We start from the raw sequence: 23,581 nt of genomic DNA on the forward strand, positions 1-23,581 counted from the left end.
GGTTGTGATCCTGGGGTCCTGGGATCGAGTCCTACATCAGGCTCTCTGCATGGGGCCTGCTTCTCCCTCTGCCTATGTCTCTGCCTTTCTCTGTCTCTCACGAATAAAATTAAAAAACAAACAAACTCAATCTTGTTCTACTCCCATGTCCCACTTAGCAACTCACACAGTACCCAAGCCCATGTTCAGCTGCGGCTTCAAATTATTTTTTATTTTCATTTTTATTTTTTTGCGGCCTCAAATTTAACACACACTTACACCAAGAAAGGTTAAGGTATTTTCTTTATTTTTTACAAATTAAGACTATGTAGATTTCATATATTTCTGAATCAAAAACACCTTTGTCTTCACAGTATGAGTTAGAGAATGCAGCCTGAGCTGAAAACCAAGGAACTAGAAAAGAAAGTGATAATTACAGTGATTACTGTATTAAAAACCTGTTAGGCATTTTCTTTAAAAGTCGTTTTTTTTTTTTTTTTTTTTTTTAATCTTGTCATTCTTGGCACTGTTTCTAAAGAAAAACTCCTTTATCCCAAGCAAAAAAGCACAAGAGGTGGAGTTTGGCTTCAAGAGATGTAACTCAGATTCTCAGGCCTTGCAGAGAATCAGCAAATTTATGGAGAGTGCTATTGGGCGTTTAATGGGAAGAAGTCCCTTTATTAAGTTCTCAAGCCAGAGGCTAGAGGCGGCAGCTAGGTCAGAGGGCAACATCCTCTGCAGAAGAAAGCCATCGGGGCAGCACGCCACTCCAGGAATACACACACCCCGGGAACAAATTGCTTCACAGGCCAGCACAGTGATACGGTGTGCTGCAAACCAGTAGCCACTGGGTCAAACTGGGTGCTGCCTGTGAACAGGGAGAGCCGAAAATGGTAGCCTACTGGCAATGAGCTTTGAGGGCTCAGTGCCCCTTACACTGAAGACTTGAATAGCCAGAGCTGCAGCTGCTCTCGAGGCTGCCTGCCCTTCTGTGCCAGAGGACTGTGGATCAGAGAACACTGATCCCCGTTAGTATGGGCCTCCCCGCACTCACAGCCACAAAGCTGCGGGAATCACAGGTCTTGCAGGTTTGGTCACCTGGTCCCTGGCTGGAAGGCTACAGATTTCTGGAACAGGTGAACAGACCAAAAAACTAAAATGCACCTGTAAAATGAACATTAATCTACCACCCCAAATCTCTGGCCTGACACTACTGGCATCCAGGCTGGAGAAGGGAGAAGGCAGGAATGCACCAAACTGTTATGAATGCTGCCTCCCAAGTCACCACAACCCAGGTTTGCTGATCTGAACAAAGAACCAGTCAGTTAGCAGCGATTTTCTGCCCCACTGCCCCAACAGGTCCTTATCTAGATAGGTTTGTCAGGCAGGATTAGTTTACAATTACCCCCAGGCTCACTCAGTCCCCTTCTCTAACCTTCCTCTCCTGGGATCTTCAGTCAAAGCCACATGGGGGAGGCCACTCAACAACTAAGGTGATATAAAAAAAAAAAAAAAAAAAACTAAAGATGGGAAGTTTGGGAATTCTACGCTCTATCTGGCCACACATAACCAGCCTTTTCATAAAGTCCTGACAAGAATCAGTCTTTCCTTCATGCTGAAATCCTCCCTCCCCACAGATGGAAAACCAGCAGATTCCCTGAGGGTCAGACCAGGAACAGGGAATGGGAACATGTAAATCTACATTCCTTTTGGGATAGCAAGACAGAAAGCTGTGTTTGCCAGACCAGCAGCGGCTTGGGCAGCTCAGAGGAAGCAAAGCATCCACCAGAAGAGGCTCTTCATTTTCTTTGTAGGGGTTGACAGAAGCTCAGATGTAATGAGCCTGAGTGACAACAGGACCATCAATCTCCTCTCCGATGGAAAACTCACTGTCTAGTCCCACAGGAACTGTGCACAAACCAAACGACGCTGAGGGAAGAAGAGCCGAAGTGGCTCGACCAAACAGTTCATGTGCACCTGGTGAGGCTCGGGTGGAAAGTGGACTCCTGGAGTTTGCTCTGCTGTGGGTCCCACTCCTCGTCACGGTGACTGGCTGCCTGAGCAGAGGAAGAGGCTAGGGATGGGGTGCTCAGAAAAGGGAGTGGGGAAGAACCCCAGGAATACGAAGCCAAACTCCAAACTATATTCTGCTAATCAGTTTTTTGATCAAAAAATTCAAAATAGAGAAAACCACAAAGTACAAAAGCTTTTCTGATGCTTTTCATTATCACAGAACACACCACCTGCAATGTGTGCGAAGAGGAAATGAGGGGTGGAAGGAGAGGTCAAAATGGGAAAAAGGCTGGATGGTCAATTTCACTTCTTCTCTTTCTTCTTGTCCTAGAAATGGAGAAAAATTGCCTAATTAATTTTTGGCATCTGACATTCAAGCTAAAACTTTTGAGTCAGCCAACAGTGGCTGCCTTTGTTTAGGGACTGGAAGAGATGAGGATGATAAAAAGGAAGGAGAAATACTCCCTCAGCAGGGTATGAACTGAATGTTGACCCTGTTCCACTGGTGTTCCCTTGAGTTGTTGACAGACCTGACGAGAATAAAGGTTAAGCAGCAGTTCCTACTTCCACCCCAAGAGTACCCAGCTGGGTCACCTGACCACTCTTGGCTCACTCATCACCACCACAGCTCAAATCCCAACCACTGAAGGCTGTATCCACCCTAAAATAACTACACAAGAGGCCAAGACCAACTTTCCATTAGTCCGAGAAGCATAAATCTTGAGCACAAACCAACACCCAGAAATAATCTAGCCCCAATGAAGTCTTCATTCAATCCTAGGTGGAAGCCCAGTATATTAAACAGGAGCAAGTTGAGTTGCTTTGGCTGAGTCTAGTCTAGTCCTGGCACAGATAAGACAGAGCCACCAATCCCACCTACTCACCTGCTTCCTCCTCCTCCTCCTCCTCCTCCTCCTCCACCACCACCACCACCACCACCACCACCACCACCACCCACCCCACCCTTCCGTCTCTTGTGCCCTACACTAAGATAAGAAAAACCTCGTGGTTTCATTTGTTCCCCTCCTGCTGGAGTAGACTGTTTACACTAACCACATACAGAATGCTTCTCTAGAAACAAGACTAACAAACGAATAAAACCGGTCTACTTCTGACACGTGTTTATAAAAGCTAATATTAAATCCCATAGAATATCTTTCCCTGAGTCATAACTATTTTTACAGCCTTTAAATTCATATAGTAGGCTGTTTCTTGCTGCCACTTAAACCCCTTTCTCTTTTGATACTAATCTCTATTTTACTTTTAAGTAATTTCTATACCCAATGTGGGGCTTAAACTCACAACCCTGAGGTCAAAACTCACATGGTCCACCAACTGAGCTAGCCAAGGCTGGCCCTTGGGTTGTTTTTTTTTTTTTTTTTGGTTTGTTATTAAGGATTTTTTTCCCTTGTTCCTTGGCCTAAAGACTTCTGGTTTACCTCTTACTCAGCGGCCTTACAGTTAGCCTGGACCTATACAGTGTGTCAGTTTTCAAATTTGAAGTTTACACAGATGTTGAGTTCAGGTGCCATTCTCTCATCTTCAAGGAGTAGATGGACTAACCTTCTCATTCATAGCCAGGATCATCATGAGTTTTCTGAAGAGGGTAACGAAATCTAAGAAGAGGTCAACGCAGTGCCTGAAACAGAAGAACCAGATTACCAGTTGGCATTTCCCACCTTCCTTTATCTACAGCCTATAGAGAGACAAGAGCATAAAAACCCCATGCCCACTCATAAGTGAGCTTCACCAACACCGTACCACCAACTAAGTAAAACTCTGGTGCCTGAGAGCCTTCTCAAAGCAACAAAGCCATACAGCAGAGGGAAAAGAAAACTGGGCTTTAGACCGCAGGGGCCTGCATCTGAACCTCGGACCACCATCAATTAGTTAAGAGACTCTAAGAATTATACATCTTTTTTTTTTTTTTTTTTAATTTTTATTTATTCATGATAGGCACACAGTGAGAGAGAGAAAGGCAGAGACACAGGCAGAGGGAGAAGCAAGCTCCATGCACCGGGAGCCCGACGTGGGATTCGATCCCGGATCTCCAGGATCGCGCCCCGGGCCAAAGGCAGGCGCCAAACCGCTGCGCCACCCAGGGATCCCCGAATTATACATCTTTTTAAAGTTGTATATTACAAAAACTGTGTATCTTCTCATCATTCAAGGTTTAAAAAATATAAAAATATAGAGTAAAAAGGGAGACAGACCTTTCTCCTATGCCTAGAAATAACCCCTATTAAAAGGATAATTAAATGCATATTAGTTCAATTTTTTTTAAAGATTTATTTATTCATGAGACAGAGGGGGGTGGGGGGGAGAGGTGCAGAGATACAGGCAGAGTATGCAGGGAGCCTGATGTGGGACTCAATCCTGGGTCTCCAGGATCATGCCCTGGGCTGAAGGTGGCGCTAAACTGCTGAGCCACCTGGGCTGCCCTATTAGTTGAATTTTTAAAAGAGCTGGTGTCTCGGGAATTGAGGGAGACCCTGCCCTTTCCCAAACCATAGGTACCCTACCCTACCATGTACGCTCCTGAAGGTGGGTCACTTAAGTTGGCCAGTGCCACCTGGTCCACTCTTTACCCTACCGACGGCGACTGAAAGGGAGACATTAAAGACCAGTTTTCACTCACCAGATATAATCCTTATCTCCATTTTCAGCCTTTTCAATAATGAGTTGAGTATCAAAAAGGACAAAGCCACACATGACCACCAGCCCCACATACAGGTTTGCCTAAGAAAAGAAGAATGAAAGAAAGGAGGTCACCAGGCAGCAGATGCCACAGAGGGAAAAACCAGCTGTGCCTCTTTTTGGCTCTTGGCCATTTGAAAGTACAAAAAATGCTAACCCTACTGACATTAACATTCTCGGGCACGGAAGCTACAATAAAGACCACATTACTTCCCTTGGTACAATTCCGCACTGCCCAACAAAAGTGAGCATTCTAAAGGATTTTTGGTCTACCTTGCTTTAGGGTGAAGCAAGAACAAGAAGTGCAAGGAGATGGCTGCTGAAAAGTTATATGCAAAGTCTCACCTGGAAAAGCCAAATGGATCCAAAGAAAAGGTTCCCCAGGGAAGATAAGAGCATCAGACTCATGGCTGACATCAAGACACCTGTAAGAATGACAAAAAGCCATCCTAAGAAAAGCCAAAGCAAAGTAAGGCAACCCGAAAAAGCCTTTCCTTACTTTCCCTCCCAAATTAAGTCTTCGATTTTCTTAAGATTTTATTTCTTCATGAGAGAGAGAGAGAGAGAGAGGGAGAGAGAGGCAGAGACAAGGCAGAGGGAGAAGCAGGCTCCACGCAGGGAGCCCGACGTGCGACTCGATCCCGGGTCTCCAGGATCACACCCTGGGCTGAAGGTGGCGCTAAATCGCTGAGCCACCCTGGCTGCCCTAAGTCTTTCAATTTCAACCCAACAAGCACAAGAAGCTGGAAGATAGGAAGAGTTCCAGTGAGAATTCTGGCTAAAGCAGAGGCTGTTTTCCAATCCACACTTACCTCCCAGAAAGAGGTAGCTCCGGCGCCTGGCATAGAGGGCACTCAGGGTGAAGCAGGTAAAGATCATTGCTGTGCCCATGAAGGCAGTGGGAAGAATGCTGTAAGAGGAAAAAGATCATTAGACTGAGGGCTAAAGGTCTGCAAACCTCTGTTTAGGAGGCATATTCTCAATAATAAAAAGACCTAAGATGCTACTAAAATACTTACCTGGGGTTGATGGCAATGCACAGCTCCAGAGCAGGGCCCAGGCCAACTCCTAGAAAACAAAGGCCCCAAAACATGCTATTACCATTAATTCCTGAAGAGGAACCTTGTCCAAAAGCTGACCATCAAAAGCACAGGCATGCCCACATGTTCCTAAAAAAAAACTAAAACACGTGTACTAAAAAAAAAAAAAAAAAAAATGTGTACTAAAAATAATGAACTCTCTCTCTCCTCTATCCTCCTTGTTTTCTAGAGAACATATACTTGACTGAATTATTTTATTTACACAAAGAGCTACAAAACTGTTCTCTTAGCAGAAAATCAGAGATGACCCCAGATGAATACACATTAGGAAAAAGGAAGTGGGCATGTCATACATTTTTGAGCGAAGTTCTAAGGCTGCAATACTCTGAGGAGGAGTGATGTGAGACATAACAGGGCCCAGATAAGGAAATTAGGATAGAAGGTCCAAGAGCAAAGCAGGGCCTTGCGGCCAGCAACCTATAGTCCTGCAGGACTGACTCCCTTTGTAGAAAAGGCCAGACTGGTTCTGCAGGTGGACACCTGCCAACAGGAGAGTGCCGGGGCCACCTGCTGCAGCCCCAACATTTCCTCACTCTTGCTACTCTCCCTCCTTATGGTAATTCCACACCTTAATGCCTTCAAAAGCAAGCCTTCTCTATGTTAAAAATCTTAAATCTCTAAATCCCTTCCTTTCTACTTCAACACTACTTAAGATTAGATAGACTCAAAACAAGTTGTACTAAGTCAAATGCTTCTCTGCCAAGTATTTTTACTATGTAGCTCGAGTCCTCTTTCCCTTAATGATAATTCTACAAGAGTTATGTTTTTAATTCTTTTCTTGAGAATCAGCAAAGTGCTCTGTTGGATGGATCTCAATGTATGGCTTTAATTAACTGTCTGCAAAGTTCAGAATAAACAGTCGTAGGAATGATTGTTGCCAGTGTGAGTCAAGTTAGAGTTTCAAGCCTAGTGTAGTCCCACTTCGACCATTAACAAGTTATGCTACCTAAGCTCTTGAATCTCATTCATTCAGACACACAAATGTTTACTTTTGGATACAAAAGTAGAAGTCACACACACACACACACACACAAAAAAAAAAGTAGAAGTCACAGTCCCTAATCATAAAGAGCTTATCCTCTGGATGGGAAAGCAAGATGTACTTCTACGAAATAACGCAATACAAGGAAGAATACACTCAAATACAAGATTGAATGGTACAGTGCATCAGTTGGAGTGAATCAGAATACATACAAATCTGAGGCCTTAGTCTAAAGTTATACTAGATTTAGGACCACCCTCCCACCCCAAATTAGCCCAATTCCTAACATACCTGTAAGGAAAGCAAATCCAGCAAGAAGTCCCAGTCTTTTTTGCTCAGTTTCATGGCTATGAGGTGTTGCCATCAGCCAAATCATCAACCCCAGGGAGCCCAAGGCAGAGAGCAGGCCAGCCTGTCAGAACCAGAGTGAATAATGAAATGCTTCAAAGTATCAAATTTATTCGGCAGGACATCTTACTGGGATCAAATATTCATATGAACTTCCTAATATTTCCTTCTAGCCTGGAGGCAGTGGAGAAGGCAGAGGGGCCTTGCAGGACAGGGCTAGGACCGTGGAGGATCCTAGAGGCTCTTCTGACCAGGTAGTCCATCAGCCACAGCTACCCCAGTCAAACTAGGAGTCTTGCCCAAGAAAAAGATGAATCAAAATGACAAGTGCTTGAAGCACATTCCAATCTGCAGGACAAGTATAAATGATCCCTTTAAAACATGCACACGCAAATATTTATCTCCAAATAGCGAAAAAAGACTAAAAGGGTGCTACAGACTGAATGTTTACATCCTCCCCCAAATTCATGTTTAAATTAGGTCATGAGGGTGGAGCCTTCATTAGTGCCCTTATAACAGAGATTCCAGGATCCCTGGGTGGCGCAGCGGTTTGGCGCCTGCCTTTGGCCCAGGGCGCGGTCCTGGAGACCCGGGATCGAATCCCACGTCGGGCTCCCGGTGCATGGAGCCTGCTTCTCCCTCTGCCTGTGTCTCTGCTTCTCTCTCTCTCTCACTGTGTGCCTATCATAAATAAATAAAAGTTTAAAAAAAATAAAATAAAATAAAAAAATAACAGAGATTCCAGAGTGCTCCTTTGCCCCTTCTGTCATGTGAAGACACAGCAAGAAGATGGTCATTTATTTACACAGGAAGCAGGCCCTCACCACACAACATTATCTGCTGGTGCCATGATCCTGGACTTCCGGCCTCTCAAACTGTGAGAAACGTTTATTATTTGAGCTACTCAGTCTATGGCATTCTGTTAGAGCAGCTGGAATGGATGGAGACAGAGAGTAAGAACCAAAATGTTAAGTTACGTGTGGGGTGTTTTTATTTCGTCCTCATCACCAGTCTGTTTTCCAAATTCTCTACAATGAACACGCATTATTTTTATAAGAAGAAAAAAATTCTTAAAAAAAGGGTAAAGCTAATACAATTAGGGAAGAAAATCATTAAGGATATATACAGACACTGAAGTTCCTTCCTTCCTTCCTTTAAAGGTATAGCTGATTCTAGTTATGCTCTGTAACTATTCACTGTGAATAATGAATTAAGGAATACTGAACAACTGCTCCTGAGAAAAATAAAGGGTTAGATTCTCATATACCTCTGGTTACATTTTCTTCAACTGAACAATACATGTTTTATGCATGTTTATGTTTAAGGACACTTTATTCGATATATATTGTTGGCTCATTAACATTGAACTCATAGCCAGCAACACTGTAACTCATGCCTGAACAAAGTTTACCTAACAGACGTATTTTCTCCATAAGACACATCACAGTCTTAGTGTACCTTTTTTTTTTTTTTTTTTGCACTTAGGAACACTAAACAGCACTCTAGCACTATGCTTGGGGTCCATTTTAAACACCGGACATCATCACCAAAATCACAAAAATGCAAAAAATGTGGCATTACACAGACCATGAAAAGGACCCTTGCTTATAGTATAAGAGCTTGAAGTAGGGCAGCATGGTACCCTGTTTGACCCCAGGTGAAACGTACTGCTGTGCACAACTCAAATTTTTTCATTCTGCTTCAGACTGCAAATGTCTGCAAAAGCACCATGAATACTGATTTTAGGGTTACAAATACATTTTAGCAAATAAGTAAATTCATAAATACAGAATCCACGAATAATGAGGATAACTGTATTTTACTTTATTATAATTACTTAAAAAAAAAAAAACCCACAATCAAAAACCAAAATGGTCACTCTTGCTTCGAGGGTGGAGTATGTTGTAGTCTAAACTGCAATGATCAAAGTCTTATCCTCTGAGTATCTGGAGTAATTTTTCTTTTTTAAAGATTTTATTTATTTATTCATGAGAATACACAAAGAAAAGAGAGAGAAGCAGAGACACAACACAGGCAGAGGGAGAAGCAGGCTCCATGCAGGGAGCCCGATGTGGGACTCGATCCTGGGTCTCCAGGATCACACCCTGGGCTGCAGGCAGCGCTAAACCGCTGAGCCACCGGGACTGCCCTGGAGTAATTTTTCATGTAACCTCTGTCAGGAGATGCCTGAGCATAGGGACAATTCTCAGTAGTTGCCAGTGTCAACACAGATACACACACACCCCAACACCCCCCCTCCCCCGTACTTATACTAAAAAGGACACTTGGAAAGGACAAGTCTTGGTTAGTGAGAACTTCAATTCCTACTGACCAAATCCAAGGTCTCTTTCAACACAGGAAAGTGAGTTCAGTATTTTCATTCAACCATGCATATATAAGTACATCAGAGAATAAAACAGATCAAATCCTTGAAGGTCTCACCCCGCCTTTCCTGACAATCATACCATCAGTGTTTTGTATCTAAGAACCCCATAGTCACAAGCAAAACAGAAGAAGAATGGAGGAAAAGATAAAAAGGTTACTGCACAAACCCCAGCAAACATGCCATGCCGCAACTCAGCAGGTTGGGGTCTTACACGGCAGCTATACACCATTCAGTGTATAGCTGAATTCAGTGTCCAGGCTTAGACACAGTTTTCAGTACCTTGAGAGGGCAAAGCTGCCAGAATATTTAAATGGCTCTGCCTGTCCTTAGTTGGGTAACTAACTAAGCTGGTTCTGACTGAGTTCAGATCACAAACTATAGAAAAGGATTAAGGAGGGGTACAGGCTAATACACCCTGCTGAGTTGCTTTCTACCTACAGCAATCTGTGCCATAGCAACTAGGAGAAATGCTCTTACCTGAAGGAAATGAGTGACCACATGGACATAGGCCCCTGCAGCTGCCACGAACATACAGAGAGCAAAACTGGCATAGACCTTCTTCAGGTGCTGCTGTGTAGAGGGGGTTCTGGGAAAGAACGTTAGTAACAGTCATTATTCTAGGATCAATTTCATTTCTAAGCTAACAATCATTTCCCACTCTTCTTCCCAGGGAATATGTATATTTAAAATAGTAATAATAATAATAATGATGATGATGATGATGATGATGTTGTTTTGTAAATAGATTAACTGGGGACGCCTGGGTGGCTCAGAGGCTGAGTGTCTGCCTTCGGCTCAGGGCATGATCCCGGGTCTCGGGATCGAGTCCCGCATCGGGCTCCCTGCATGGAGTGTGCTTTTCCCTCTGCCTGTGTCCCTATGTCTCTGCCTCTCGTGAATAAAATAAAATAAATAAAATAAAATAAAATAAGATTAACTCAGAATCTTAAATGCTGAGAAGGAGCCAAAGGTCCCAAATTATGAACAAACAGTACTCAAACTAAAATAACTAAGTGGTTTTTCAGTGACAACACAGCAGCCTTTAGAATCTGGGTGTTTTTATCATATCCTCTGGATTCTAGCAAAGTTAATATGCTAATTTATACATACAAAAGTTAATAAGCTAGGAAAAGAAACAAGATAGGAAAGGAAATGCAGTGAGAAACTACAGTCAAGATTGAAACACTTACATGTGGGAAAATTTTAAGAGTGCATCAAAGTTGATCTTCCGATCAAATATGTTCATGATGCCAGAGTTTGTGGGACACAGCCTCCACTCTGTAGAATCAAGGATAAAAAGAAAAAAGGTTATTTTACAGATAGAAGGACATACATAATAACACAAATCACTTTTTCATGAAAAATAGCAACATACAAGTTTGGAAAAATTAAAGTTATCTAAAATCCCACCGTCTTAGTACAGTCATTTTCACTTTTACATATTTCCTTCTAGGATACATTTGCAATCATATTCAACCATTTTAAAGGAGACAGGAAATGAAGCCATCTTGTCTTCCCTAAACTATTTTGTTACTACATTCGATTTCTATTCTTTCAGAAGGTAATCTGGCCCCTTTAATAGTTTCTCTCTTTGAAAAATTAACAGTTAGCAATCTAGTTCAAGGGACCCAATCATTGGAACATAAAGCAATTTTATTTTTATTTTATATTTTTGAGGGTGGCAGGGGCAGAGGAAGAAGGAGAGAGAGAATCTTAAGCAGGCTCCACGCTGGGCCTCCACCCTGAGATCATGACCTGGGCCAAAATCAAGACTCAAACACTTAACCAACTGAGTCACCTAGGCACCCCTGGAACATAAAACAGTTTTATGTCACGGTTTCAAGATGCAAGAGAATTCTCTCAGCAAAGGCAAAGAACCTCAAAGAGGGAGGGAGGAAGAAAAGGAGGAGCTGGGCCTGGTACTGGGGCCTGAATTTGCTTTATCCCCTCTCTATATAGCAGTATAGAGAAACTTTAAAATATTTCTTTCCCAACCATGCAAGCACAATGCCTCTTTATCCCTAAATACTTGTGTGTACATCCTGAAAACAATGATCAAAACCAGGAAATTAACAATGACACAATACTATTATTTGATCTACAGATACTCAGATCTTGCCAACTGTCCCAATATGTCACAGAAAGGACATTTTCAATGAACTGTACCCAAACTACATGCCATTAACACCATCAAGTAAGGTTCTTAAATTATGTTCCCTCCTCTATGTCACATGCAATCCTAAATACACACATTCAATCTGTGGAGCTAAAAAAAAAAAAAACAAAATCTAATCAAGAATTTTCATCTTCCTAAATATAAATCTTCCATAATCATCTAGATTCTTATTAGAGCCATAATGCCTATTCATTTCAAACTGACCAAAAACCAGGGAGGAGGGGGCTGTATTAAAATACACAGGTAAGTAGTTTGAAAGACAAGCCAACTAGTCACACCTATTCTAGTCAGCACCTAGCACAATACTCAGCAAAATTAATCTGGGCAATAAAAGTTACAACCTGACTCCTGAGAAATCCTGGGCCAGTGGAAAGATGTCATTCTTCTAGTTCACACACATCACTACCATTTGTGAGGCTTGCTCTCTCACTAATGAAACAATTATAATGGCAGCTTGTTCAACTCTCTCGTCACTTCTCACCAACATCCCTACTCACCTCAATCTGTCAGTTCTGTTCTTAAGGATGGATACTGTGAGAAGCTGCAGAACCTACTAAAGCTGCTGCCCACACTTGTAAATCACGGGGCTCTGGGCCCTCTTGATCTAGATGGTGCAATTATTGCAGGCTGTTGCAGGGCCAACGACAGCCATTCACAACCATGATGAACACAGCCTCCAGAGAGCACACTTACAGGATGCCAGAATCCAGCACCTGGAAAGTGTCTTTGTTTAAGGCTTCCATTAACACCCTTAATGACATCCCTAGATAGAACGTGCAACAGTTCTGAAGCAACCTTCAGAGCCAAGTTTCTCAGTATTCACAACAACAACGCTAAAGTACCTCTTGCTTCCAATTTCAAGAGTTAAAAAAGGGAAGACGGGGTGGTAAATGGGCCTTCCAGTGTAAATCCTTAAATACCCAGGGGATTATTAGTCAGAAAGGGGCAACTCCCTGTAACCAGACCCCACTGAGTAGCAACAGTGGGAGCGAATGGTGGTAGAAACTCCTCTTTTCCAGTTTGCTCTTTGACATTTCCCAGGGGGTACTGACTGCCTCTTACAACTGCTGATGGAAAAACCAAAACTAGCAAAGGTTGCTGAGGACAGGAAGGAAGTAACAAGCGGGAATTTCTCCATGATTTACAAGTGCCTTGTGGTTTAAAATAATTTTAAAATAAGTCAAATAAAACCAGTTTTTAAACACCACTACTTATTCTAAATTTAAGTGAGATATGTAATTCCCAAATTTTCTAGATGCAAAGGCACACGACAATTTTATTTTGAGAGAATGACAGCACACACAGGTGGAAGTGGGGATAGGGAGAGGGGGCCAGATGGAGAGAAAGAATCTTAAGCAGGCTCCACGCTCAGAGCAGAGCCTGATGCAGGGCTCAATCCCACAACCCTGAGATCATGACCTGAGATGAAATCAAGAGTCAGATGCTTAACTGACTGAGCCTCTCAGGCTCCCCAAGGTACACAGCAATTTTAGAATAGCGTTGTAGCGAAAAAACACAAATAAAGAATACATTTAATAAATGACATGATGGGGCAGCCCGGGTGGCTCAGCGGTTTAGCGCCGCCTTGAGTCCAGGGCGTGATCCTGGAGTCCCAGGATGGAGTCCCATGATGGGCTCCCTGCATGGAACTTGCTTCTCTCTCTCTCAGCCTCTCTCTCTCTCTCTCTCTCTCATGAATAAATAAAATCTTAAAAAAAAAAAAGACATGATGTATATATGACATAATTTATTTCAGAACTGTTAAAACATGAGGGGGGAAAAAAACCATGAGGTGGGAAAAGTCAGATCTTGGAATCAAGGAAATACGAAGTTTGCTGTTGTCTGTTTGGAACAGACAGACCTGGGAGTGGGGGCAATGGGGTAAGTGGGTGGTGGGACAGTAAGGAAGGCACGTGATGTAATGAGCCCTGCGTATTATATAAGACCGATGAATCACGGTCCTCTACCTCTGAAACAAGTAATACATTATAGGTTAATTAATTGAATTTAAATTAAAACAATCACCTTATTAGCATAACAAATAGAAAGAAGTCATGTCCAGATAAGTAGAGTAAAAACGGTTCTTACAAGTTTTGTCAGATGGATTAAACCAACCAAATTTCTATCTTAGCTTCAATGACTTTTACTCAGAAGCTGCAGAGAAAACGTATCTACATTTCGATGGTCAATGTGCAAAAGTCAGCTGAACAAGATTCAGTTACATTCATAACTCAAAAATAGCTCCCAGTGCACTTGGGTGGCTCAGTCAGTTGAGTATTCCAATCATAATTTTGGCTCAGGTCCTGATCTCAGGGTCATGAGATCCAGGGCCAGGCCTGAACTCAGCAGGGAATCTGCTTGAGATTCTATTCCTTTGCCCCTCCCCCCATACCCACTCTCTCATATAAATATATCTTTAAAAAATAGCAGCTCCGCACCAGAAGTATTTTTGGTCCCAGGGAACAGTTAGCACCTAACAGAGCTTAAAGTATTCAAAAACTTAACCAAGTACCTCAGCTAACATTTCAAAGGGACCCACAGTTAAATAAGTCTTTGCTTTCAAAAAACATTAAAATAAGTTAAATGCTATGTATATTTTACCAAAATAAAGGGAAAAAGTATATTACAAATTACTCAAAAATTATTCAATACAGTAGTTCCTCTAACACCCATCAGCCCATCATGAAATCCATACCCAGCACTGGTCTTTCTCACCCTGGACATCAACTCACACAAAAATCTAGAAATTGCATCCTCTTCCCCATCCCCTAGTTCTTTTTTTAATTTTATTTTATTTTTAAGATTTATTTATTTATTTATTTATTCATGAGAGAGAGAGAGAGAGAGAGAGAGAGAGGCAGAGACACAGGCAGAGGGAGAAGCAGGCTCCATGCCAAGAGCCCGACGTGGGGCTCGATCCCGGAACTCCAGGATCGCGCCTTGGGCCAAAGGCAGGTGCCAAACCGCTGAGCCACCCAGGGATCCCCCCCATCCCCTAGTTCTATACTCAAATGTAAAACAGGGAGGTGGAATGATTTATTCAAAATACAATGTGGGGGATCCCTGGGTGGCTCAGCAGTTTGGCACCTGCCTTTGGCCCAGGGCGAGATCCTGGAGTCCCAGGATCCAGTCCCGTGTTGGGCTTCTGGCATGGAGCCTGCTTCTCCCTCTGCCTAGGTCTCTGCCCCTCTCTCTCTCTCTATGTCTATCATGAATAAATAAATCTTAAAAAAAAAATACAATATGGACAGTGCCTCCTAGACTCATGAGATATTTGTCTACGTCACATTTAAGAAGTATATGTTCAGGGATCCCTAGGTGGCGCAGCGGTTTGGCGCCTGCCTTTGGCCTAGGGCGCGATCCTGGAGACCCAGGATCGAATCCCACATCGGGCTCCCGGTGCATGGAGCCTGCTTCTCCCTCTGCCTGTGTCTCTGCCTCTCTCTCTCTCTCTCTCTCTCTGTGACTATCATAAATAAATAAAATTTAAAAAAAAAAAAAAAAAAAAGAAGTATATGTTCAGATGTTAATTATAATCAAATTCCTTTAATTTTGTTCAGAGCTTCATTTAATGCCTTCATCCTTAGGAGAGCAGGAATATCAAACTTGTTAGAATTTGCCAGTGTCAAAAAAAAAAAAAAGAATTTGCCAGTGTCTGTCACACAGATACTGCTAAAGTTTTGTTGGAAGTATCAGCATTCTGTGGTTCCTCTGGACAGCCTCTTTTGCCACGGCCACCCCAAAACAACAAAACTTACTGCATTGCTTTACTAAGAAATAAAAAAATTCAGTAAACACACGGTTTTGAGTTAGTATTCCTGAGGCCTGTTTTTGCTTGGGGAGGGAAGGGTACGGGGGAGGCAGAAGACAGATATTCTCATCAACTAACAACTATGTCTTATGTCTTTTTAAATCTCTCTCTCTTTTAAAAGATTTTATTTATTTATTCATGAGAGGCACAGAGAGAGAGGCAGAGACACAGGAAGAGGGAGAAGCAGGCTCCATGCAGGGAGCTCGATATGGGACTCGATCCCAAGACTCTGGGATCACACCCTGGGCCGAAGGCAGGCGCTAAACCACTGAGCAACCCAGGAACCACCCCCCCCCTCTTTTGTTAAATCTTTTTTTTTTTTTTTTTTTTTCATTTATGATAGTCAGAGAGAGAGAGAGAGGCGCAGAGACATAGGCAGAGGGAGAAGCAGGCTCCATGCACCAGGAGCCCGACATAGGATTCGATCCCGGGTCTCCAGGATCGCGCCCTGGGCCAAAGGCAGGCGCTAAACCGCTGCACCACCCAGGCATCCCTGTTAAATCTCTTATACTAGGTATCTTCCTTACCCTTGTCCTAAAATGAATTATCGGGGCACCTGGGTGATTCAGTGGTTGAGCGTCTGCGGCTCAGGTCGTGATCCCAGGGTCCTGGGATTGAGTCCTACATTGGGCTCTCAGCCACGGAGCCTGCTTCTCCCTCTCTGCCTCTCTCTCTGTGTCTCTCATGAATAAATAAATAAACTATTTATTTTTTTAATTTATTATTTTTTTATTTATGATAGTCACACAGAGAGAGAGAGAGGCAGAGACATAGGCAGAGGGAGAAGCAGGCTCCGTGCACCGGGAGCCCGACGTGGGATTCGATCCCGGGTCTCCAGGATTGCACCCTGGGCCAAAGGCAGGCGCCAAACCGCTGCGCCACCCAGGGATCCCCAATAAATAAACTCTTTAAAAAATAAAATGAATAATTATCATCAAAGGCCAAGTCCTGAAAATAAGAAAAATAAAATTATCTACAATCTTACTTCAATACCTATTAAGTAGTCTATATGAAACACAGCCAAGTGACCAAAAACTATGCAAAACAGAAGAAAAAAAAAGAAACAACCAAATTTTAAAAATAATAATTTTAAAAAATTTTAAATCCTTGCCTTTGAGAGATAAAAGCCTGCTGACTACTGGGCAGAAGCCTGCCTTGAAATATGTAATTTTTAAAAATATTTTATTTAAATTCATTTTGCCAACATATAGTATAATATCCAGTGATCATTTCATCATAGGCCCTCCTTAATGCCTGTCACCCAGTTACACCATCCCCCTACCCACCTCCCCTTCTACAACCCTTTGTTTCTTTCCCAGGGTTAGGAGTCTCTCATGAGTTAGGAGTCTCTCATGGTTTGTCTTCCTCTCTAACGTTTTCCCACTCAGCTTCGCTCCTTTCCCTTATGGTCCCTTTCACTATTTCTTATATTCCACATATGAGTAAAACCATATGATAATTTTTCTCCATATGACTCATTTCACTCTGATGTATACAATTCAACAACATAAAACCAGAAAGTCAGGGGTGCCTGAGTGGTTCAGTCAGAACAGCAACCAACTTCATCTGAGGGTCCTGAGTTCAAGCCCACACTGAGTGTGGAGCCTACTTAAAAAAATATATATGTATATTTTAATATAGTAAGTTAAAGAAACATTCTTTACATTTAAACATTTAGTTTGTGGGATCCCTGGGTGGCGCAGCGGTTTGGCGCCTGCCTTTGGCCCAGGGCACGATCCTGGAGACCCGGGATCGAATCCCACGTCGGGCTCCCGGTGCATGGAGCCTGCTTCTCCCTCTGCCTGTGTCTCTGCCTCTCTCTCTGTGACTATCATAAATAAATAAAAAAAAAAATTTAAACATTTAGTTTGTGAATTACATAGTTCCCCATTCCTGTTGTTAATTTGACCATTCTGAGTCTCCTTCCCACATATCCAGAAGGGATCAATTGATACTTTTTTTTTTTTTTTAAGATTTTTTGGGGATCCCTGGGTGGCGCAGCGGTTTAGCGCCTGCCTTTGGCCCAGGGCGCGATCCTGGAGACCCTGGATCGAATCCCACGTCGGGCTCCGGTGCATGGAGCCTGCGTCTCCCTCTGCCTGTGTCTCTGCCTCTCTCTCTCTCTCCCTCCCTCTCTGTCGATCATGAATAAATAAATAAAAATATTAAAAAAAAAAAAGATTTTATTTACTCATGATAGACATGGAGAGAGAGAGACAGAGACAGAGACATAGGCAGAGGGAGAAGCAGGTGCCATCCCAGGAGCTCTACGTGGGACTTGATCCCAGGACTCCAGGATCATGCCCTGGGCCAAAGGCAGGCGCTAAACCGCTGAGCCACCCAGGGTTTCCGGATCAACTGATAATTAAGAAAAACCCCACGTGGTTAAAAAGCTGAGGAGGTGGGCAGCAGAATTGTATTTTTTTTTTTCCAGCAGTTCTTCTTACTGAATAGCTTTCATATTCTGTAAAACCAATCTAGAACAGTGGTTAACAGTTTGGCTTGCTGCACTTGAATCCTAGCTGATATTTCCTTAGCTGTGTGATACGCAGTAAGTTTCTGGCATTTGAACCTCATTGTGCTTTAGTTTGACTTGTCTATAGTAATATATAATATTCTCTATTTCACAGGGTTGAGGATTATATGAGATAATACAAGTAAAGTGCTGAGAATAGTGCTTCATACAGGGGTGCCTGGGTGGCTCAGCCAGTTAAGCATCTGACTCTTGATTTCAGCTAGTCATGATCTCAGTGCCGTGCGATTGAGCCCTGTATCAGGCTCTGCGCCAGGTGTGGATCCTGCTTAAGACTCTCTCTTTCTGGGCAGCCCCAGTGGCGCAGCGGTTTAGCACCGCCTGCAGCCTGGGGTGTGATCCTGGAGACCTGGGATCGAGTCCTACGTCGGGCTTCTTGTATGGAGCCTGCTTCTCCCTCTGCCTGTGTCTCTGCCCCCCACCCCTCTCTATGAATAAATAAAATCTTAAAAAAAAAAAATTCTTTCTCCCTTTCCCTCTGCCCCTCTTCCTCCTACCTACTCTCTCTTGCATACATGCTCTTTAAAAAAAGAAAAGAATATGCTTCATTCATAGAACCCGCTCCATATGTTAATCATTGTTGTTACCAGTGTAAACACTCATTACTCTCATGTCTTCAGTCCATTATTTTCCCCTGGTTTTAGAAAACATTTATTACAGGTCTAATTTACATGTGTCCTATAAATTAATTTTTTAAAATATTATTCAACCATTAACTTATAGCTAACTGTGTATCCTGAAGACTTACTATTTACCCAAGTGAATAAGATTAAATAGGGGGGAGAAGGAAGAGTTTAAGAAATTTATAAACTGGAATTTAAAGGAATATGATAAATCTTACTACTGTCTAAAATTACTTTTGTTGAAATGGCATGCCTCTCCTTGGGCACATTTACACTGGAACTCCTGTCCCACAGGGCCACAAGGTGTTTTGAGACAGCCTAATAACCTCTAAGTGATAATCCGATGTGGTAAAGAATTTGATGAAGTAAATGGTCATTAGCTTGATGCTTTCCTTGCTAACCCTAGGAGACAGGTCAGTTTGGTTTCTGGAAATCCAAAGAACTGTTGTGACAGGGCTAGGCCCTGATGGTCCTAGATTTTAGCCCTAGATGTTCCAGCCCCTCCCTTAACTTGGGCCCAAATTCCTGGCTAGCTCGTTAGCTAACACTGGATCCGTCTCTCTAGGGTGCTGCCTGAGAACGAAGCCAGGAACTGGAGATGGAATGCCTACTGTCTTCTAAAAATGTTTTGTATTGAACTTTGACACTACTGAACCTCTTTCTGTAACCACAAGTGTTTTGACAGACTGAATCATAAGGAGGCCCCAATGTCTTAAATACATACCCATCTTCCAGTGTAAATCAGTAATCCCTCCCCCAAAACAACATATTTTTAGCTTAAATGAGATGAGAGCAGGCACAGATAAGGACAAACAGCACACCCATTCAACTCTCATCCTGGAAGCTCTTTTGAAGTGTTTTGGATTCCAGTTCACTGTGACAGAACCTCTCTCACCCATTTGGCTGGAAGCACCTCGGGTGTAAGCAGAGCTTGCATCTGATTCGACTTTCGATTTCCCACATTTAAGCACAACCAAGAGACCCGAGAGTGAATGCAGACCCCACTGTCTAAACAGGAGTTTTGTGTGTTTTTTAACTTTATTTTTTATTATTTATGAGAAACACACAGAGAGCGAGAAAGGCAGAGACACAGACAGAGGGAGAAGCAGGCTCCACGCAGGGAGCCCAACGCTGGACACCATCCCGGGTCTCCAGGCTCCAGGATCACGCCCTGGGCTGAAGGTGGTGCTAAACTGCTGAGCCACCTGGGCTGCCCCACAGGAGTGTTTTCAATCTCAAATCAACGCTCCCCAGCTGACTTAAAGGGGAACCTACTATGAGGAGTAACTCGAGTGGCCCTAAAAGCCAATCTCTAGTCTTTTTCTCCTTGGTTTGAACAAGTTAGAAACTTGGCAGGGCGGGGGGGGGGGGGGGGGGGGGGGGTGTGCCTGGGTGGCTCAGGTCCTGGGATCAAGCCAACATTAGAGACTGCTCAGCAGGGAGTCTGCTTCTCCCTTTCTCTCAAATAAATAATCTTTTAAAAGGGAGGGGGAGGCTTGGGTGGCTCAATCAGTTAAGCATCCGCCTTCAGTTCAGGTCATAATCCCAGGGTCCTGGGATCTAGCCTCACATTAGGCTCCCTGCTCAGTGGGGAGTGGCTTCTCTCAGCTGCTCCCCCTGCTTGTGCTGGCTCGCTCTCTCGCTCAAATAAATAGAATCTTAAAAAAAAAAAAAAGAAAAGAAAAAAAAAAAAAAACCCTGGAGGAACAAAACTGGGTAAGGTGGAAGACACTTCTAACAGATTTCTACAGTCAAGTCAAAGTAGCAAAGGAAAATCTAGCAGATAGACCATCATCAAGAGAATATTCAGTATTTTCCCAGAAGACACTAATACCCTTGGGTAGTTTATGAAATGAAGTGAAACTTCAGGTCAGCAGAAGTACCTTCTATAATACCACTGACTACATTTATATAAAATTTTACAACTTTTAAAAAGGCAAACTTTTTTTTTTTAAAGGCAGCCTAATAGTGACATTAACACTGGCTTTGGAGTCACGAATCCTGCCATATTCTACTACATAACTTTGGAAAACCATTTTACCTAAGGTCATCTAGGCTTCCTTATCTGTAAGATAAGGATAATTAAATAACACCTGCTCTACCACGTTTATTGAATGCCAATAAAAAAATCCTTGTGACATAGATTAAAAAGTACAGTGCAAGGGAACGTAGTCAGTGATACAGTAATAGTGCTGTATGGTGAGACGGTAGCTATATTTTCAGTGAGCACAGCATAATGTACATATAGACTTTTATTTTTTAAAATATTTTATTTATTTATTCATGAGAGGCAGAGACACAGGCAGAGGGAGAAGCAGGCTCCATGCAGAGAGCCCGCTGCGGAACTTGATTCCAGGACTCCAGGATCACGCCCTGAACCAAAGGCAGGCGCTAAACCGCTGAGCCACCCAGGAATCCCCCATATAGACTTTTAAATCCTTATGTTGTACATCTGAAAAGTAATGAAACATTGTGTGCCAACTATACTTCAAAAAAAAAAAAAGGTAGAAAGGCTCTGTGTAAGTACTAAATGAATACTAGTACTGACTTGACCAACACCATAAAGTTAAATAGTAGAGTCATTATGACCTCTAATGCCTGAGGCTCTTCCCACAGGAGAAAAGTAAGTTTTCTTTAAGACAGCTCCAGTCATAGGTCAAGAAAAATTTTAAAAATATTAACACACGCTTATTCCTACTACGCTTTTCTGGATTTTCAGCACTTCTACCATAAGCATGAACTATATGCATAACCAGGAAAAAAAAATAGAAATACTGACTAAATATCTGGATTAATTTTACCTTTTCCATTCTTAGAAGAGTAAGACTTCAGTCATAGCAATAGTGGGGAAGGGATGAAAGAAGGTTTACTAAGCCATGTTTCCACAACAAGATGAATAACAGAAGGAAACTCTGAATACAAATCAGAGTGTTTCTCAAGGATTTAACCACTTTGTCCCTATTGGAGGAAAAGTAGAGAATCTAGGTATCAACTTTTTTATTTTTTTTTTTTAAGATTTTATTTACTTACTCATGAGAGGCACAGAGAGAGCAGCAGAGACACAGGCAGAGGGAGAAGCAGGCTCCATGAAGGGAGCCTAACGTGGGACTCAATCCCAGGTCTCCAAGATCAGGCCCTGGGCTGAAGGCGGCGCTAAACCGCTGAGCCACCCGGGCTGCCCTAGGTATCAACACATTCTTGAAGCCACAACAAAAAATATCAAAGAGAAACCACCAAAGACAGTAAACCTAATAGTTACAGAAATAAGTGTATTTGCAGAAGCCTTAAGAATTTGGTTATGCAATGTGAATAATCTTTCTCGAACTGAATTCTTAAATTACACGTTCAACCAAAAGATAAACTAAAACTAAGTAAACAAAGAGAAACCACCAATGACAGTAAGCCTAATCATTACAGAAATAAGTGTATTTGAAGAAGACTTAAGAATTTGGTTATGCAATGTGAATAATCTTTCTCGAACTGAATTCTTAAATTACACGTTCAGCTAAAAGATAAACTAAAACTAAGTATCAATAAATAACCAGAAAAACCTATTCGCCATTAACTTTTAACTTTAAAATCTTTGTTTCAGGCACAGTCAGCTCTTCTGAGTTACACATTCACAAATTAACCATTGCTAGAACAGTCTCAAGTTCAGAGAGATCTTTGCTATTGTTTGGTCACCGAAAGGCTGATTAGGGGTAGGCAATGCAGTCTGGACTGGCACGGAGAATTAATTCCACGCTTAATAAACTTGCAAAAATACCAAAGCCTACTTACTACCACAGCTCCAGCAAGTAGGTACAAGGTCAAAAACAAAACAAAAACCACCTAACGACGCCTTTCCTGAGCGGACTTTGAGAAAGACGCCCACAAGGCTCGGGCCCAAGCAAAGTCAAGGCCATCTCACCTGTCCAAAGGTAACCAATCAGACCAGAACGGGGCTGTTCTGTGCAGCTGGAAAGCCAGAAAGGATCTTCTCACTTCTCGCCTCTGCTTGCGGCTTCCAAGTAACTAAGGAGCCTCGCGGGTGTCACAGAGGACTGTGACATCACCCGCCTGGCCGTGACAGGGCAGCCTGGCTGACCGGGCCCTTTCTCGAGTCCTGGCCCTGGCTGCTCACCCAGAAGGGGCCCAGCCAGAGAGCCCACAGCAGGGCCGCGAGCGAGCAGGCAGGTGAAGGAAGGGTGACCGCAACCCCGTGAGGTTTCGCTTTCATTAGCCTCGGAAGGAAGGGGTGGGGGATGCGGCCTGAATTCACCTAGTCGAGTGGGCCGAAGGGCCCCTGCGCCTGCTGTCGGCGGGGGGGTGGGGCGGTGGGGAGAAAGCACGCAGAGTGGAAGGAAGGAAGGAAGGAAGGAAGGAAGGAAGGAAGGAAGGAAGGAAGGAAGGAAGGAAGGAAGGAAGGAAGGAAGACTAACAAGGACCCCTCGCGAGCACCCGCGCTCAGAACCGGAGCCTGGACGCCCCCCGAAACCCAGCCGACGCGCCCCAGCCCCTCCCCCGCTACGGCACGGCCGCGCATGCGCAGGACTAGTTCCGGGGCTTCACCCCACCCCACCCCCCGCGCAGCTTTCCCGAGTCCCGTCGCGGAACAGGGCCCCATTCCCGGAAGCCGCAGTCCGTCCGAACTCCGAAACCATTCCCACTCTTGCTCAGACAAGAATTGCCCACCCCGCTTCCGCTTCTCATCCCCAGCTTACGCGGTCCCCGCTTCAGACATACGTTCTTACCCGCCTCTCAGGAACCCACACAGGCCTCCTACCACCGGATGCGCTTCTGACTCTCCCAGGGTCCGCTCCAGCCTCTTCACCCGAGCGTCAGCCCCTCAAGGGTAGCCCCGCCCCCGCGTTCCGCCTACGGCCCGTCCTCATTGGCCGCCGGCCGCACCTCTGCCTTCCCATTGGCTTTGCGTGCGTAAACAACGGCTGCT

At 43.5% G+C, this 23,581-nt stretch overlaps 1 protein-coding gene across 3 annotated transcripts; it reads right to left on the reverse strand.

The window, feature by feature from the left end:
- Positions 1 to 264: 264 nt before the first annotated feature.
- On the reverse strand, positions 265 to 23,541 carry TMBIM6 (transmembrane BAX inhibitor motif containing 6). 3 transcript variants are annotated; one of them, XM_025477562.3, is made up of 10 exons: positions 23,382 to 23,541; positions 10,696 to 10,783; positions 9,983 to 10,091; positions 7,063 to 7,183; positions 5,709 to 5,757; positions 5,502 to 5,599; positions 5,035 to 5,114; positions 4,631 to 4,731; positions 3,556 to 3,631; positions 265 to 2,319 (listed from the first exon to the last, which is right to left on the reverse strand). In XM_025477562.3, exons 2-10 carry the CDS (start codon positions 10,749 to 10,751, stop codon positions 2,296 to 2,298), a joined length of 714 nt encoding a protein of 237 aa, XP_025333347.1. In that variant the 5' UTR covers positions 10,752 to 10,783; positions 23,382 to 23,541; the 3' UTR covers positions 265 to 2,295. The 3 variants fall into 3 exon arrangements, with proteins under 3 accessions (XP_025333347.1, XP_025333348.1, XP_048958786.1); XM_025477563.3 differs by lacking the exon at positions 23,382 to 23,541 and adding an exon at positions 22,559 to 22,813; XM_049102829.1 differs by lacking the exon at positions 23,382 to 23,541 and adding an exon at positions 17,157 to 17,180.
- Between the last annotated feature and the right edge of the window lie 40 nt (positions 23,542 to 23,581).

The sequence above is a fragment of the Canis lupus genome, chromosome 27, assembly GCF_003254725.2.
Source record: "Canis lupus dingo isolate Sandy chromosome 27, ASM325472v2, whole genome shotgun sequence".
NCBI lineage: Eukaryota > Metazoa > Chordata > Mammalia > Carnivora > Canidae > Canis > Canis lupus.